This window comes from Chiloscyllium plagiosum, chromosome 1, assembly GCF_004010195.1.
Source record: "Chiloscyllium plagiosum isolate BGI_BamShark_2017 chromosome 1, ASM401019v2, whole genome shotgun sequence".
Lineage (NCBI taxonomy): Eukaryota > Metazoa > Chordata > Chondrichthyes > Orectolobiformes > Hemiscylliidae > Chiloscyllium > Chiloscyllium plagiosum.
The window spans coordinates 43767544-43787191 of record NC_057710.1 but is presented as its reverse complement, the minus strand read 5'-3'; the positions used below and the strand labels follow the sequence as shown (position 1 = coordinate 43787191).

The following is a 19648-nucleotide window of genomic DNA, read 5'->3' as shown; positions in this document are numbered from 1 at the left end:
TGGACATTTCCAAAGATGCATTGAGACACATAGGAAATTCACATCATAATCTAAAAATCTGTGTATTTTTATATATAACCTAATGTCTGGTTTTTGTAATGAGTCATCCATTGGCATAAGTCTCAATGTTGAACAACATCATCCTAAGGGCAGTGCTATTAATCACATTGACTGAAATAAAAGCTGTTGTATATATATATATATATATATATATCTTTTTGCAACAAATTGGAAAAACAATTATTTAGATTACATATAATCATTAATGGAATTAAATATTGTGGAAGTTATTACAAGTCTTTCTTTCACTTTGAGATAAATTTCTTGCTACATATTTTATGTCTGGAAGCATTGACAAAAGCTTCAAATGTCAGGTCCTCTGTTAAAAAAACAAGCCAGGCATTTATCCAGTTAGGGATATCCATATAATGAGATTACCACATTGTTCCATTTAGGAACGTTCTGCATTAGTCACAAATTCTCAGTTTCAATAAAGTTTTCACACTTGAATAAAAAACAGACTTATGACAAATGTTAAATGAATAACTGACACCAACATGAGGGAAGCAAGGGAACTGTCAGTATGGTTAGATTTAATCCATGAAAATTCACCTCTATGTGTAACGGAGGTTAACTAGTGAATATGTCACACCTCATTTAAGTAATACGGACCATTCTGTTTTGATAGGTATGACCGATCACAGCTGAGAGATTATATCAATGGGCTGTCCCACTGTTTCCTGTACCAAGGGTCTACAGCATTATAAATTTACGGACTTGGAGCAACTTTCATAGGGATTGCATTTAACTGAAGGATAAGACTAGCACATTGCTGCTGTGTCCAACCCTTAGATTATGGCTCTGAAGATTTGTGAACATTGGTCCCTGCTCATTTTCCTCTTCCTTCCCTTTTGTCTAGGTCAGGAAGAATACTCGGAGGTGAGCGTGAAAGATATTGCAAACTTGACAAAATTTGTTGAAAACCATGAAGGTTCCAGGTATATAAAGAGCGAACAGACTGAAGCTGCAAACCATACAGGTGGGGTAAATTTGAAATCAGCTGCAGCTGACAAGACAGGAAAAATACAAATAAAGCTGAAAAGAAACAAATTTGAAACTAAGGTGATAAAACAGCCAACTTCTAAGGTACTCCGAACTGTTTTTATACACAAACTTGGTAATAGTCCTGAGGCAGTTTGGCTTCAGCTTGTGCAAACTGGAGTAATGTGAATTTTAGGATAATAAAGTTAAGTTGATTTTCAATTAATGTTTAATTTCGGACAAAGTTCCAGTGAAGTTTCTTTTGTTCAAGGTAGAAAGAGAAATGTGTTTGCAATGTTTATTTTGGGATTGCTCATGAATCTGTTGTGTTGCTGCTAAAATGAAACAATCAAAACAGAAATGAACATTTTTTAAATAGAATAATCAAAGACATTATAATGGAATCATTAAAAAGGAGCAGTGTAATCCATATTTTCAATTAGATTTTTTTAATGAAGTGGTAGTGAAAATGCATAAATGAAGTTTCTCATTATTATTCCTTTTAACTTATTTAAAAGAAAATGCATGAGAAATAACTTACAATTTAAAGTGTTGTGACCTTTATTGGGAATGTTAGCTTTGAAATTTCTCCATTTTAATGTTAGAATGTTTTTTTATAACATTCACTGTCCTGTATGGTCAAACTAGTTTGTAAAAGTTTGCAGGCAGTCAGCCAGGACAGGATAATCTATTTTGAAAATATCAAATTAGACAAATCAAATTAACCAGAAGAGTTGCACTGTACTGAATCTGAATGTCTTTGGGTATGCTGTAATCTAAAGGCTGCACTACACAATTACTTTTACAGCAACTTTTCTCATGATTATACAGTCTGACAAAAAAATGCATGGAGTAGTAACAGAAGTATTGTCATTCACACTTATTAGATATTTAACTTGATACAGTAGAAAATATTTTATGAATTTTGTTGCAACTGTGAAGTGATACTAATGTGTTCCCATATGCTATATAAACTCAATAAACAAGTATAGCAGGAGAAAGTGAGGACTGCAGATGCTGGGGATCAGAGCTTAAAAATGTGTTGTTGGAAAAGCGCAGCAGGTCAGGCAGCTTGACCTGCTGCACTTTTCCAGCAACACATTTTTAAACAAGTATAGCAGTCAAATTCTACAGCAAACCAAAAACGATTTTACATCTGAACCCTCAAAATAAACAATGATTGAATTGTATCTGTTATTGTTCTTCAAACTTGTCAAAAACAGAGCAAATAACAATTTAAAAATTGGTACTTTCACATATCAGTCATAAGAATGTCAATACTGATTGTCAGCTACATTGGTGCTTGCACTATTGCTGATTTATCTGATGCAAAATAACTTCCCTGTTTTTCCTAACACTGTTCAATATTTGTGTTCTCAAAGTTTTATCGAATTCCCTTGTTGATGATCTGTCGCATTGATCTTAGCAGCTAAATGTGGCAACAAATTTTCTGTTTTAATATAAAATGTACAGAAAAAAGGTACTATTAAGATGATAGAACAGTCAACTCCAAACAGCATCATTATGAAGGCTACCAGTATTATGTCAGGGTAACTAAGATTGAAATAATTGGTGGCATTTCTGACGTTATCCATAATTCAAAAACATATTTTCAAAACAAATTCTTTCTAAGTAAATAACAGCAATGTTTTTTTTAACCAGAAACATGACTTGTATACAAGATGAAGATGCAATTGCTATGCACATGATTACAATGTTTAAATGCAATGTTTTATTCTGCGGTTTATTTTTCAAATGTTTGTTATGATACTATGACAATAAATACATCTTTGCAGTATTAAGTTTGATTGTATTATATTTGCGATTCAAATACTTTTTCATTGTTATCTTTTAAAATTATGTATTTAAACATTCGTTTGATTATCTGCCATGCAATGAAATGTATGCTAGAGTTTATTCCATATACCTTAAATGCTGTAATATATGTTAATTATTCTATTTGCTTATTTGATGGTTTTGACCTCTATATTTGATCATATGACATGCACATGATCAGTCATTTTACCAGTTAGAAACACAGAAACTATATTTTCTGTGTTCAGGAAACAAACGAGAAAATGGGAGATCATTTGCAAGCATGCAAAAATCAAATGTACTTGACCCAATCCTTCCCTAAGCATTAACTCCACCTCATGTCAAACTCTGTTGGAAAGCCAAGGGGTTTTGCAATTAGGGAATGTTTAACTGCTGACCATTCATTTCTTGCTTAACTAACACACATGATTTTCTAACAAAGAACAGGTAAATGGGCAAAACTGTGGCAGATGGAGTTCCATAGAAGCAAATGAGAGCTTATCTATTTTGGACTGGAAAAGCATAGATCGGGTACTTGCTAGACGGTTTGAAGTTCAATCCTGGGGATTCAAAGACTCTTGGGGTTCAGGTGTATAGATATTTACAGTGTCATGAACAGGTGCAGAAAATAATTAAGACAACTAATGGAATGCTGCATTTTATATCTGGAAGATTAGAGTATCAGGATGCAGAAGTTATGCTGCAGCTATACAAACCCTAGTTATATCCCACTTGATGTATTGCGAGCAGACTTGAGCAATGTACAAGGATATATTGCCCTTGGAGAGACTAAAATGTAGGTCTCCAAGAGTGGTACCTGCACTTCAGAGATTAACAGATTAAATTATGAGGAGATGTTATGCATATTAAGTCTATTTTCTCTAGAATTGGGAAGGTTATGGGGTGCAAGGGCCTGCAAGGTTAAGGGGTGATCTAATCAAAGTCTTCAAGATATTAAGTGAAAAAGTAAGGGCAGATAAAGTTAAAGAATTTCCACTGGATGGAGATGCTAAAACTAGGTGGCATAATTTACAAATTAGCGCCAGACCCTTCAGGACAGAGGTCAAGAAACATTTCTACACCCAAATGGTGGTAAAGGTTTGGAATTCTCAGTTGATGCAAGACCAGCTGCTAATTTTAATATTTAAATATTTGTTAAGCAAAGGTATTAAGGAATATTGATGAAAGGCAGGTATATAGAGTTAGGCTACAGTTCAATTATGATCTAATTGAATGGCTGAACAATCTTGATGGACTGAATGGAACACTCCTGTTCCTATGTTCTGAATACTTTGTACAGCAGTATACCAGTCAATGAAAGCAGACAGCAGTGCTGCAAACAATTATGAAGCAAATTATACATTGGCTTTCATTGTATGAGGATTTGGGTCCAGAGTAAGGATGTCTTACACTAATTATAGGGCCTTGGGGAGTAACCCTTGGTGTATTGCATGCAGTTTTGGACTCCCTACCTAAGAAAGAATATATTTGTCCTTGAGGGAGAGAAGCAGCGATTCAATAGACTGATGCCATTGTTGACAAGACTGTGCTATGAGGAGAGATTGGTTTGACTGGACATGTATTCACTAGATTTGGATCAATGAGAGGAAACTGATTGAAATGTATGGACAGACTAAATGCAGAAATGATATTTTCCCTAGTTGCGGAGTTTAGAACCAGTGGACACAGTTTCAGGTTGCTGGGTAGACCATTTAGGACTGAAATAAGGAAAACTGCCTTTATTCAAAGGTTACTGAACCTGTGAAAATGTCTATGATAGAAGGCTGGAGAAGCCAAGTCATTGAATATATTCAAGAAAGTGATAGATTTCTTGCATTTAGAAGATAGTAAGGGATATAGAGAGAAAACAGGGACATGGCATTGAGATAGAGGATCAGTCATGATCACTTTGAATGGAACAGCAGGTTCAAAGGGCCTGCTGATTGACCTGCTTCTCCTAGTCTGTATGTTACTCTGTTAAAAGACAGAATTTAATGGAGCACTGTATCTCATAACGGGATTGGTTAGTTCAAATCTGTTTGCCAAGTAAGTTGCTGGAATTACCAGTTGATAATGGCATGTTGAGGTGAATGGGCAACATGGATATAGGTGAACCACACAACCAGCAATGTAACTCCTTAATCAATGGAATTAAAGGCTTAAATAATGAATGAAAAAAGGACTGAAGGTGATCGGAGTTTGTGGATTCAATGTCAAATCAGACATGACACAAGCAATAAAAGGGGAATATTATGTTGGTAACAGGTCAGCTGGAGATCTAACAGGAGACTCTTGTTGCATCTATTGCTTTTTAATTCTGACAGAAATAAATGCACATTGAGCACTTAACTGGTCATCACAGGGCATCCCTAAGATCAAGGTCTTTGTGGTGTAAGACTTACTCACTGAGGGCTTAAAGCCAATCAGTGACCAGGAGCTCCCTGCTGCTGGTCAGCATTATGGTTGTGTAACATAATCCCTGCAGGTTAGAATCGATGAGGAACCCAGACCAGAGGGGAGGGTGAAATAGGTTTGTGGACATGAGGTCACTGTTGCAGGGGGGTGTTTCAGAAGAAAGGGCATGGGTTAGTTCTCAGTGGGCTCTTCCCTTCTTGATGCCAGGTCCTTCAGTCAGGGAATGAATGTCTCCAAATAAAGGACTCACTGCCAGAAGGTTGCTGGTGGGATTGGCTTTTCAACTTCCTCATGTAGTAACTTGCTTATCTGGTTGATTACCAGGGATGAAATGAAGTCCCTGAATGGGCATTAATTATCCACCTAAGGTTCTGAATTATCAGCCAGGCAGAAAGGCTGTTGGCAAGCCTTCCTGCCCTGAGCTTAATAAGACTTAAGGTGGCAATGGGCAGTGCACCCAGCCCACACTATCTGACTTGGTTAAATTCCCTCCTGCCTCCTAACTCACCACCAGTGCAGCAAAACATTAAATTTCATCCAAACAGAAGGTGACAAAGGTTGGATTCAGAGAGAGAGAAAAAAGTACATGAAGACAGAATAGAAGAACGTTTTAAAAAAATATTAAATTATTCAACCTGTCAGAATGAATCTCTATATTTTTATTGATATATTTTCTGGGCTAGAGAGGTTGATTGATATTAATCAACAAATACCAAATTATTAAAAAGCTCGACTTAACATTCTGTAGTGTGTTCCATGAACAATTAATGTCCAAGAGCAGCAACCCCATGAAATTCTGGGAGTTACTCAGTTTCATTCTTGGAAAACTTGCTGGGAAGTGTAAATCATCCAGAAACTTCTGACAACAAGCAATTTAATCAGAATCTCTTCCTCACCACAAAAAGCTGGCCAATTTTCACAATAATACCAAAATGTGTACTCATATATTGTTATATTTTCAGTAAATTCCAACCTAGCATTAATGATAATCAATTATGATATGAACTTGACATCATTCATTTGTCTACTTCAGTAATTATAGGATATGTATTTTTTTCATCTAAGAAACGATGAAAAATATTTTAACTTTAAAACTTGTTGTCCTAAAATCAGATGCCTTGAGTGACTTTCTAATCTTATCAATTTAGTTCTTGTTAAATTGTGCTTGCCAATTAAGAATTGTTTTTTGTTTTGAGGAACAACATGAGATTGTGGATAGGCCTGCTCATTTCGAATGTAATCGTTGTTGTTACCGAGCAGAGCCTGGTCCCCGTGGATGGCCTGGTCCTCCTGGCCCAGCTGGTATTCCGGGTGAGTTATTAATTGTGTGTTGTTTTTTTTTAACATTTTCTTTTCCAATTTTAACCCATCCTTTATTCCTATAGATAATTGTTGCCATTTAAGAATGAAATGAGGAGCAATTCCTTCACTCAGAGGATGAGGAGCATTTGGATAAAGCCTGCGGAGGGCAAGCCACTGTCTTGGTTACAGAAAGAGACAGATAGACTTTTAGACACTAAAGGTATCAAGAGATATGGAAAGGGGGCAGGAATATGGTGTTGATGTAGAGGATCAGCCATGATCATACTGAATGGTGAAAAAGGCTCATAGGCCGATCTCTGCTCCTATTCTCTACGTTTTTATGTTTTGTATCATTACACAAAGACCAGCAAAACATTCAGTATGTCATCAAAATTACCATTCTTTATCTGAGTCTACACATTAAGGATGGATTTAAGCACATTGGAACATCCTTATCAGTTTAGAGGAGGGATTAGAATTCTTTCATCGAATGTAGAGGCTATAGCTTAATTTTCTCGTAGAGTCAGGAATGTGGTGGAATATTGTCCATCTAACTGGATACGTCCAGCTTCAAAAATAAATAATTCAAGAAGCTTGACTCCATTCAAGACCAATTGCAAATTAGGCTGCAACCAACCATCATTTTAAGATGCATTTGTGCCATCATTGGTGATCAGTGACAGCATCCAAAAGGTGCATTGTGGAAACTTGCCAATGCATTTTCTGAATGCAGAAACCAGAAGGTCAAGGCAGCAGAGACATAGAAGCACTACAACAGGGTCATCTGTTTACAGTGTGGAAGATTATACACCACCAAACCAGCTCCCTCCCCATCCCATTCTTCCCAATTTAACCCCTCTGTGAAAAGTCAGCAATAAAACAAAAGACATAAAACAAGCCTGTCCCACAGTCAAAAAGTGCTATGAACAGGCTACATTAATGTAGTGAGATTTCTACTTCTTAATGATAGGATCTCCACCGCAGACCACTCTGATCTCCAGCATCTGCAGTCCTCACTTTCTCCTCACGTGACCTGTATTCTTGTAACATTCCCTGAGGTGTTGATCCTGAGACATTGAGTGAATTTAAGGAAGAGATAATCAGATATTTATTTAGTAATAGTTTGAAGCGCTATAAATAGCAGACAGAATTTGAGGCTGAGATGAGATCAGCCAAGATGGCATTCAATGGCAGATCAGGCTGAATTGCCTAGTCCTTCTCCTGGCTTTATGGTGTCAAACATGGTCACCATTCAGAGCAAGCAGTGAGCTGAAGTTGACAAGTGCTCGCTTTGATTGAGACTTGTCAATGTCTATTTTGCTTGGTTAGTGGAGGATAGAAAGCTTCGTATTAATGACACAAGATTTGCAGTTAATAAGATCACTAGCAAGCACTAATCCCACTTAATAGGCAACTCAATGCTGCCCAGCACAACAAGTTGGTCTCAGTATTGACAAAGATGTCTTTACTGGATTCAACAGATTCTAATAGATTTCTTGACAGCTCATGTTGATCAAGAACTTTCAGAATTCTGCCTAGCATCTGTCTTTCCTTGCAAAGAAGTAAAGGAATTTGAGGATAGCTACCTATTCTCTCTCTCCATTTGCTAGAAGCTGCTGCCTTTAAAAGGTGACTGAAAGACTGAACAATCAGTGTGTCAACCACCCTCTATCCTCAGTGAAGAAATGAAAGGACTTGGAAAGAAGAAAATTTAAAATCAGAAGGACTCAAGAAATAAAAGGACACCTCACTAAATCCTATGGCTGGGTGCTATTGAACTGTGTTCACTTTAATTGTTTCTTTTCCCAGCATTAATGTCCATTTGTTTGTTTGTCTGATTCTGTCTGCAATTATGTGAGGTGTAAAGAAGAAGTTAAAGATTAATTTAGTAAGTTATAAGTCGATAAATTATATTATATTTGATTGTGGTTAGAATTGATTATCATAATAAAAAGTAGTTCTAGTTAAATGGCACGACGGGGTCCAGTGTACAAATGGTCCACTCCTTTCCTCTATCCTCTCTTCATATGATTAGCTTCAGTGTAGTTTTGACATAGAGCTATTTTTCATCTGGAAATAATATGAACATAATAAATTGTGTGCAATGATAGTATTCCTGCCTTGCATTCCAAACAATATCACAAAATATCTGGACCTTTCTTGATTCATGTGGTTTAGTATGACAGTCTGTACAATCATCATTTTAACTTTTGAGCATCCCGAATTTATTTGAATTTTGGCTTTGAGACACATTTATCTAAGTATCCACTCTATAAAGATGTCAGCTGGTAATCAAATACTGATTGACTTCTGGAGCACAAATATCTGCATTTTCATAGGAAACCATGGAAATAATGGAAATAATGGGCTACCAGGACATGAAGGCGATAAAGGTGAGCAAGGCCGTAAAGGCGACATGGGACCCCGAGGAGAACGTGGAATTCAAGGCATTAAAGGAGAAAAGGGACAAGCAGGCATCCCATCAGAACTCAAAGTAAGAACAATACTATTCCATTTGCCACACAGGATTGTATTGTGTAAAACTAATGGATAAATGTTAGTTAATGTTCAGTAAGGTGCATAACATTTAGGTGCATAACAATGACACAGCATAAAAATGAATTTTATTTCTTCTTTTGAGTTATCATTTGGGTTAATCAGGTAAACTTTTACCTGCCCAAGATCACATTCATAGTGGTCTATTATCACTGGTCAGAAAGTAGATTGTTATTAAATACATCAGCGGTTATGTAGCCAAAAACGTTCATGATATTTGCATATTTGTTCAAATAAAGTGATACCTCACTTTCCTCCCTTTAATTAACATAGGTTGCTTTCATGGCTTCTATGGCAACTCATTTTACAAACCAGAACAGTGGCATTATCTTCAGCAGTGTGGAGACCAATGTTGGAAGCTATTTTGATGTTATGACTGGAAGATTTACTGCACCTATAAAAGGTAAATTCATGTCTTTACAGTTGGTTCATTTGCTAAAAAGTACAGAATGTAATTTCTCTGTTTTTTCAAAGAAAGAACAATCAAAATCTGGAACTAACTTCCTCAAAAGACTGTATCTACTCAGAATTTGTCCTTTCATGTATATCCTCAGATAAATTGTTAAATAATGATATCAAGGGATATAAAACATACTTATTGAGTTGTGATGCAGATCAACAATAATCTAATTGAAGTGTAGAGCAGAATTGAGGGGACAAACTGAAATTTTCTGTCATTAACTCTTTTTCTAATTTTAGAACGGATTTTGAAGTTAAAAATCTATGTGCAATTGATTAGTAGTTACCAATAAATATTTACTAATTAATGGCTATAGCTTTATTAACATTTTGAGTGAATGTTAACAGTCAAAGTGAGGAATGACAAATTTTAACCTCTTATTGTCTATTACATTCAAATTAAAGACAATTGGAAAAATTACTATTGGATGACCTTGCAGAAATTAATTTCATGATTTTGAAGCTGCTTTGAATTGCTACAGAATGGCAATGTATTCAAATAGCAGGATTTTAAAATAAGTGAAACAGATGCAACTGTCAATAAGAACTGTATTACAGTTGAATAAAGGCAACTACAGAAGCATGAGGGAGGAGCTGGGCAGAATTGATTGGGAGAGGAGCCTAGCAAGAAAGACAGTGGAACATCAATGACAGGAATAATTCGGGAGACACAGCAAAAATTTATCCCAAGGGAAAAGAAGCATACCAAAGGGAGGATAAGGCAATCAAGGCTGACCAGAGACATCAGGGACAGCATAAAAGCAAAAGAGAAAGCCTACAATGTGCTAAAGAGCAGTGGGAAGCCAAAGAATTGGGAAGCCGACAAAGACCAACAGAGGAAAACAAAAAAAAGAAAAAAAGGAGAGAGAAGATTAAATATGAAAGTAAGCTAGCCAGTAATATAGAAGGTTACAAGACTTTCTTTAGATATATAAACAGCAAAGGAGAGGCAAAAGTGGACATTGGGCTGCTGGAAAATGACACTGGAGAAGTGTAGTGGGGAGCAAAGAAATGGCTGAGGAACTGAATAAGTATTTTGCGTCAGTCTTTGCGGTGGAGACACAAGCAATATCCCAAAACTTCAAGAGAGTTGGAGGGGGGTATAAATGAGTACAGTGGCTATCACTAAGGAGAAGATGCTAGAAAAACTGAAAGATTTGAGAGTGGAAATGTCACCAGACCAGATGGGCTACCCGCTAGAATTCTGAAAAAGAGAGCTGAAGAGAGAGTGGAGGCATTAGTAGTGACCTTTCAGGTATCACTGGAGTCAGAGATGGTCCCAGAGGACTGGAAAATTGCTCTTGTAACCATCCATTTAAGAAGGGAGTATGGCAAGATATGGGAAATTATATGCTGATTAGCCTGACCACAGTCATTGGGAGGATTTTGGAGTCCATTGTGAAGGATAGGATTTCTGAATACTTGGAACTGCATTGATAAATAGGGTCAAATCAGCACGCTATCATCAAGGGGAGACCATGCCTGACAAATCTGTTAGAATTCTTTGAGGAAGTAATGAATAGGTTAGACCCAGGAAAGCCAATAGATGTTATTTATGAGGACTTCCAGAAGGCCTTTGATAAGGTACCATCCAGGAGGCTGCTGAGTAAAATAAAGGCCTATGGAGTTAGAGGCAAGCTACCAATATGGCTGTCTAGCAGGAGGCAGAGAGTGGGGATAAAAGGGTCCTTCTCGGGATGGAAGCCAAATGGTGGTGTTCCATAAGGGTCAGTGTTGAAACCACAAATCTTCACTTTATACATTAATGATCTGGATGAAGGAATTGAGGGCATTCTGCTAAGTTTGCAGATGGTGCAAAGATGGGGGAGGGACAAGTAGTATTGAGGAGGCAGGGAGGCTGCAGAAAGATTTAGACAGGTTAGGAGAGTGGGCAAAGAAATGGCAGATGAACTACAATGTGGAAAAGTGTGTGGTCATGCACTTTGGTCAGAGGAGTAGAGGCTTGGACTATTCTCAAAAGGGGGAGAAAATTCAAAAATCTGGAGTGCAAAGAGATTTGGGAGTTCTAATCTGAGATTCTCTTAAGGTTAACTTGCAGGTTAAATCAGTAATTAGGAAGACAAATACAATGCTGTCATTCACCTTGAGAGGACTAGAACATAAAAGCAGGGATGTACTTGTGAAACTTTATAAGGCTCTGGTCAGACCACATTTAGAATATTGTGAGCAATTTTAGACCCCATACCTCAGGAAAGATGTATTGGCCTTTGAGTGGGTCCAGAGGAGTTTCACAAGAATGATCCTAGGAATGAAAGAATGAAAAGCTTAACATATGAGGACCATTTGAGGACTCTTGGACTACACTGTATGAAGTTTAGAAGAACGAGGGGGGATTTGATTGAAATTTACAGAATACTGAACAGTCTGGACAGCGTTGACATTGGGAAGAGATTTCCATTGGTAGGAGAGACGAAGACCCAAGGGTACAGCCTTAGGATAAAGGGAAGACCCTTTAGAATGGCAGTAAGGAGAAGCTTCTTTAGCTAGAGAGTGGTGAATTTGTGGAATTCATTGCCACAGAGGCTGTGGATGCCAGATCATTGTGTATATTTAAGACAGAGACAGATAAGCTCTTGATTTCCAAGGGGATCAAGGGTTACAGGGACAAAGTAGGAAAGTGGGGTTGAAAAACCTGTCAGCCATGATTGAATGGTGGAGTAGACTCAATGGGCCAAATGGCCTAATTTCTGCTCCTATGTTCTTATGGTCTAAGGTGTTATAACTGCTTTGATAAATCTAAGTTAGGTTGTGCAACTTTAACAGAACATTTTGTTGACATTTCCATGCAATCCACCAATATGACAGAATGCTTGCTTAATTCAGTTTGAAAAAGCTAAAGTTATCTCAAGCAGAGGGATTCTGAATTCATACTATTATGACTGACTGCTTAGAAAGAGTTAAAAAGCACACAACACCAGGTTGTAGTCCAACAAGTTTATTTGGAAGCACTAGCTTTCGAAGCACTATTTCTTCATTAGGTGGTTGCAGAGCAGGATCATAAGACATGGAATTTATAGCAAATGGTTACAGTGTCATGCGGCTGAAATATATTAAACAAACTTTGATTAAGTCTTTCGTCTTTTAGAATAGGTTTACTAGTTTCAGTTTGTTAATATATAAATCCCCAAATGACTAAGTCACATCCTCAAGATAACTTCAGGTTTTCCAACAAATGGTGTCACCTCAGCTCAGACAATGCATTAAAGGTGTGAGGTTAAAGTCTATCTGTGTCCCAATCTTGAGTCAGACTACTTCTATTTCTAAAGTGGGATTTATAGAATCTTACATGGACTGACTGCAGGTTGTGCATTTTTTGAGCAAAATAAAATATAATTCTGCAAATACAGATTAACCCCATAAACTTATGTGTGCGTTCAGGAGAGAGAGTGAGTGTGCTCATGTGGGTGTGAGTGCATGTGATAGAGTGTGTATATAGGCTTGGTAAAGTATATGTGTGATTGTGATGGGGTAGATGCCTGTGAGAGGGTGCGTGCATTGGTGTGAATGTGGGCGTGTATGTGTGCGCGTATGAGAGAGGGTCTGTGTTAGTGTGAGTATGTAGCAATGTGTGCGTGTTTGTGTATGTGTGTGCACACGTGTGTGTGAGAGTGTGTATAGTGCAGTGAGGTCACCTGTAGTGTAACATGAACCCAAAGTTGCGGTTGAGGCCATCCCCATGGGTACCGAACTTGACTATCAGCTTCTGCTCGGCCACTTTATGTTGTTACCTATCCCAATGTCCATCTTGGCAGATAGTCACCCAAAGATCCGAGACCGAATGTCCCGGACCGCTAACACGTTCCCCGGCTAGGAGGGAACATCCCGCCTGGTGATTGCTGTGCAGTGTTCATTCATCCATTGTTGTTGCGTCTGCTCAGTCTCACCAATGTACCGTGCCTCGTGGCATCCTTGCTTGCAGTCTATAAGATAGACAACATTGGCCGAGTCACATGAGTACCTGCCGCATACATGGTGGGAAGCGTCCCTACATTTAATAGTGGTATCCATGGTATCCATGTCGAGAATCTTACATGACTTGCAGTGGTTGCCATGCAGGGTTGTATGGTGTTGGCCTGAAGGCTGGGCAGTTTGCTGCGAATAATGGTTTAAGGTTTGATGGTTGTTTAAAGGCGAGAAGTGGAGGCGTAGAGAAGGTCTTGAAGAGGTGCTCATCCTCATTGATAAGGTGTTGCAGGCTGCGAAGAACATGACATAGCTTTCCGGCTTCTGGGAATTACTGGACAACAAAGGGTACCCTATCAGTTGTATCCCATGTCTGTCTCCTGAGGAGGTCATTACAGTTTCTCATTGTTGGCACACAGACAGACTTTAACCTCACACCTTTAATGCATTGTCTGAGCTGAGATGATACCTTTTGTTAGAAAACCTGAAATTGTCTTGAGAATGTGATTTAAAAGGAGTTCTGGGATGTACATATTAACGAACTGAAACTAGCAAACCCATTCTAAAAGATGACAGATTTAATCTCAGTTTGTTTAATATATTTCAGCCGCATGAAACTAATCTTTTGCTATAAATTCTATATCTTATGGTCCTGCTCCACAACCACCTAATGAAGAAGCAGTGCTTCAAAAGCTAGTGCTTGCAAATAAACCTGTTGGACTATAATCTGGTGTTGTGTGATTTTTAACTTTGTCCACCCCAGTCCAACACCAGTTCCTCCAAATCATGCTTAGAAAGGCTATTAAAGGATCATTACCTTTTTATATGGTAACTGAGCAGATGTTTATGTTTTTATCAGAGATTAGTGACTTCAGGAGATTTAAAAGTTTTAAATAGATTTATGGATATTTCCACAATCAGTTGTAAAGGGTGAGAACTGTATTTAGAGTCATAGAGATGTAAAGTGGTCCAACCCGAGCATGCTGACCAGATATCCCAACCCAATCTAGTCCCACCTGCCAGCACCCGGCCCATATCCCTCCAAACCCTTCCTATTCATATACCCATCCAAATACCTCTTAAATGTTGCAATTTGAATATTAGAAATTCCTTTCTCATCGCCAGATTTTATCTTCCATTGTCACTACTGGGTGAATGGCTAAAGAGGCGACATAGAGGGTAGGATTTGATATTAAAGGTATGAGGAGCCACAGAGGAGTATAATTTGGCATGGAGTGTATAAAGGGCAAATGTATATGTGTAGCATCATTTAATTTGTATGGAGTGTATCAGGACCCATGGAAGTTGGCTGGGGTGGAGGTATAGAAGAGATGTGATGGCAAGGTCCTTTAAAGCCTAATAACATCAAAACTAAATGGGATGAAGACCCTAAGACGCAAGTAGGCCTTTCTATCCAGCCCACCTCAGCATCTGCCTGCCCTATGGCTGCCAAGGACTTGCTAATGCAATCGATTAATGTGACTTCATCCCTCTCACAAGTTTGTCTGGATATATTTTAACGAGGTGGATCTGGGAAGTTGAGAGTTCAGAAACTTCCAGACTTGAACTAGAGTCATAGAGTCATAGAGATGTACAGCACCGAAACAGACCTTTTGGTCCAACTCATACCTGTTGACTAGAAATCCTAACCTAGTCTAGTCACATTTGCCAGCACTTGGCAATTGCAACATATAAAAGGCATCTGGATGTGTATATGAATAGGAAGGGTTTAGAGGGTTATAGGCCAAATGCTGGCAAATGGGACAAGATTAATTTAGGATATCTAATTGGCATATCTAGTTTCCATGCTGTACAGCACAATGGCTGTACGGCTGTATGGTGGGAAATGAGCCACTTTCTTTGTTTCCCTTTGGACAATTCACATTTTCTCTCCCTTTCACTTGGTACTTTGTAAACGTTCTCCAAGAAGTCTAAACCACATCTTCATTTTGGAAACCCAAAGTTTCTATAACACCAGTTTAGGTATTGATCTGTGATATTCCTATTGTCTGTCAGATTTGCACAATTAATGTGGATTTTGCATAGCTTTGACAGTTACAGACTTGATGGGTAGAAGGGACTCTTCTGTACTGTATGGTTTTGTGAATTGAAACCTTCATGGAGGCCACAGGGTGTCATGTGTTCAAGTGCAGATTCCACTGAGAATCTGCACTTGAACACATTTCATTTTCTTGCCCAAGCCAAACGTTAAGTGTTTCTTCCTCAAGTTCACTAACTGACCTTCAATGTTTGCATCTCTCCTCTTGCCTTCTATTAGTAAGTGCTAACGGGGTTGGTATTCAATGATCCTCTCAGGTTCTCCTTGATCCGTCCAGACAGAGAAGCTAAGCAAATGTGAATATAAATTCATCTGAGTATTGCAAGGTTACCAAATATGTAGAGTCATAGAGATGTACAGCATGGAAACAGATTCTTCGGTCCAACTCGTCCATGCCAGCCAGATATCCTAACCTGAATTAGTCCCATTTGCCTGCACTTGACCCATATCCCTCTAAACTCTTCCTGTTCATGTACTCATCCAGATGCCTCTTAAAGACTGCAATTGTACCAGCCTCCATTACTTCCTCTGGCAGCTTGTTCCATACACGAACCACCCTCTCACCCTAAACCTTATGTCCTCCAGTTCTGGACTTCCCCACCCCAGGGAAGAGACTTTGCCTATTTCTCCTCTCCATGCCCCTTATGATTTTGTAAACCTCTATAAGGTCACCCCTCAGTCTCCGATGCTCCAGGGAAAACAGCCCCAGCCTATTCAGCCTATCACTGTAGCTCAGATCCTCCAACCCTGGAAACATCCTTGTAAACATTTTTTGAACCCTTTCAAGTTTCAGAACTTCCTTCCGATAGGAGGGAGACCAGAATTGGGCACAATATTCCAAAAGTGGCCTAACCAACGTTCTGTACAACCACAACATGACCTCCCAACTCCTATACTCAATACTCTGACCGATAAAGAAAAGCATACCAAATGCCGCCTTCACTGTCCTATCTACATGCGACTTTACTTTCAAGGGACTACGAACCTGCATTCCAAGATCTCTTTGTTCAGCAACACTCCCCAGGACCTTACTGTTAAGTGTATAAGTCCTACTCTGCTTTGCTTTTTCAAAACACAGCACCTCACATTTATGACCGATAAAGAAAAGCATACCAAATGCCGCCTTCACTGTCCTATCTACATGCGACTTTACTTTCAAGGGACTACGAACCTGCATTCCAAGATCTTTGTTCAGCAACACTCCCCAGGACCTTACTGTTAAGTGTATAAGTCCTACTCTACTTTGCTTTTTCAAAACACAGCACCTCACATTTATCTAAATTAAACTCCATCTGCCACTCCTCAGCCCATTGTCCCATCCGATCAAGATCCTGTTGTACACTGAGGAAGCTTTCTTCACTGTCCACTACACCTCCAATTTTGGTGTCATCTGCAAACTTACTAACTATATCTCTTATACTCACATTTATATAAATGATGAAAAGTAGTGGACACAGCATCGCTCCTTGTGGCACTCCATTGGTCACAGGCCTCCAGACTGAAAAGCAACCCTTCACCATCACCCTCTGTCTTCTACCTCTGAGCCAGTTCTGTATCCATCATTATGTACTTATGAATTTCGTATGTCTAAGTACATGGAAATTGTAGAATATCTCTGTAACAAATATCATATTACAGGTTTGTGCATTCATTAAATCTCTCAGTACTTCCTCACAAACAACCCATTAGTCTGAGATATTTTGGGGTTAAGTTTAACTTTGAAGCTGAGTAACTTGAGTTATAATAAAAATAAACACACTAAATTTTGACAGATGGGAAGTCAAACAGCATGTTCAGAACTGAAGAAGCATCACTGGATCCGAAGCATTAACTCTGTTTTTTCTCCATACTGCCAGACCTGCTGAGTTTCTCTAGCAATTTCTGTTTTTGTTGCTGATTTCCAACATATGCAGTTCTATTTTTATTCTGTAGGATGTTAATGAAGCCAGTGAGATGACACCAGAAACATATGCAAAAATCAGGAAGGGGTCGACAGGCTGCATAAAACTTTTCTCTTGAAAATAGAAAGGTATGGGGAGACCTAACCTAGATATTTTGCATTCTGAAAGAATTCATTGAAGAGAGAATTATGCCAATTGTGGGGAAGAACATGACTACATCAATACAAGGTAGAAAGAAACCTGATAAGTAACTAAGTCAAAAAGTCTTTATCCAAAGAGTGGTGGAAATGTGGGATTTGCTGCCACAGGCTGCACTTGTAATAGAAAGTAGAGATGCATTTAAAAGGAAAAGGTTGATGAGGGGAAAGCGGTAGATGTGGTATATATGGATTTCTGCCACAGGCTGCACTTGTAATAGAAAGTAGAGATGCATTTAAAAGGAAACTAAATAAATATTGGAAGGAAAAGGAATGAGTGTGATGGGCAATTTAAATAAGGAAAGATGGAAGGAACCATGAGTGAACCATAAACACAGAGATTTGTTGGACCTACCTTTCTCTGTGCTATTATCCTATTTATCCTTTGTAATCCTAATCCTGGTGCATGGTGCATGTGAATTTAACAGCAATACAGATTCTCATTGACTGCACATGGCGAGGGTAAGTTCATTCATCTGTGTCAATGCAGTGTATTATAGTTTTGCACATAAGTTGAGCAAATACTAAATATCTTCATGCCCCTGCATTTTAAAAATAATAAATATGCCTTGCTTTTGCTGCCACAACTAAGTTGGTCCCCAACATTGGTTGCAGTAATTATACAGGAGTGACTCCCACCTCAGCTACATTATTAGGAGCTATCCTCACCTTGACCGTATTTCTTTTTTGATAATAAAATTTACATAGCAAAAAATAATCTTTTATCAAATTATGTTGAATTATTCTCTTTTGGAAATGCACTGCAAGTGGTGACTTAATTTGTTCAACATTTATGTTAACAGCATGCCTCATTGACCAATATTATTATAGGCACCTTGCTTCTGTACCCTTCAATGCAAATAAAATCCCAGCCTCAGAGTCTGCAAGTTTGAAGATTGTTCTGGCAATTGTGTTACAATATCATAAATTACAAAGAAGGCAAATATTTCTCCCATTCCTAACAAAACAGAAAGATTTACAAGAGAAAGGGGATGTGATGGATGGCACTTATATGGAGGGTGAAAAGTCACAGCTACAGTCACATAGATGGGTTAACTTTAAGAAGGGTAAGAGAGGTAGGCATGTAGTGCAGGAGTCTTCTGTATCTATCCCCATTTCAAACAAGTATATGCAGTTTTGGAAAATGTAGAGGGTGATGAATTCTCACGGGAATGTAGAACGAACAGCCAAGTTTCTGGTATTGAGACTGGCTGTATTGCAATGAGGGATATGTTGGGTTCCAAGAGATTGATTGTGTTCGGGGACTTTCTAGTCCGAGGTACAGACAGACGTTTCTGCGGCCAGCAGCGAAAAATCAGAATGGTGTGTTACTTCCCTGGTGTCAGGATCAAAGATGTGTCAGAGAGGGTGCAGAATGTTTCCAAGAGGGAAAGGGGCCAGCAGGAGGTCTTTGTACACACTGGATATAGGAAAGGAAAAGGTTGAAAATCTGAAGGGAGATTATAGAGAGTTAGGCAGGAATTTAAAAAGGAGGTTCTCGAGAGTAGTATTATCTGGATTATTCCTGGTGCTACAAGCTAGTGAGAGCAGGAATAGGAAGATAGAGCAGATGAACGCATGGCTGAGGAGCTGGTGTATAGGAGAAGGGTTCACATTTTTGGATCATTGGAATCTCTTTTGGGGTAGAATTGTACACGCAGGACAGATTGCACCTAAATTGGAAGGGGACTAATATACTGGAAGGGAGATTTGCTAGAGCTACTCGGGAGGATTTAAACTATTAAGGTGGGACCCAGGGAGATGGTGAGGAAAGAGATCAATCTGAGACTGGTACAGCTGAGAACAGAGGTGAGTCAAACAGTCAGGGCAGGCAGGGACAAGGTAGGACTAATACATGAAACTGCATTTATTTCAATGCAAGGGGCCTAACAGGGAAGGCAGATGAGCTCAGGGCATGGTTAGGAACATGGGACTGGGATATCATAGCAATTACAGAAACATGGCTCAGGGATGGGCAG

General features: G+C 38.7%; 1 protein-coding gene across 2 annotated transcripts in view; it reads left to right on the top strand.

The window, feature by feature from the left end:
* Positions 1-762: 762 nt before the first annotated feature.
* The window catches only part of LOC122555367 (complement C1q tumor necrosis factor-related protein 3-like), a 27018-nt gene continuing 8132 nt past the window's right edge, over positions 763-19648 (top strand). Inside the window, exons 1-4 of one of the 2 annotated variants that reach the window (XM_043701316.1) lie at positions 763-939; positions 6468-6582; positions 8913-9067; positions 9403-9532. In XM_043701316.1, the coding sequence (XP_043557251.1) occupies positions 856-939; positions 6468-6582; positions 8913-9067; positions 9403-9532 (484 nt within the window). In that variant the 5' untranslated portion in view covers positions 763-855. Of the gene's footprint in view, positions 1147-6467; positions 6583-8912; positions 9068-9402; positions 9533-19648 lie in introns of both variants that reach the window. The other variant, XM_043701306.1, reaches the window with a different exon arrangement.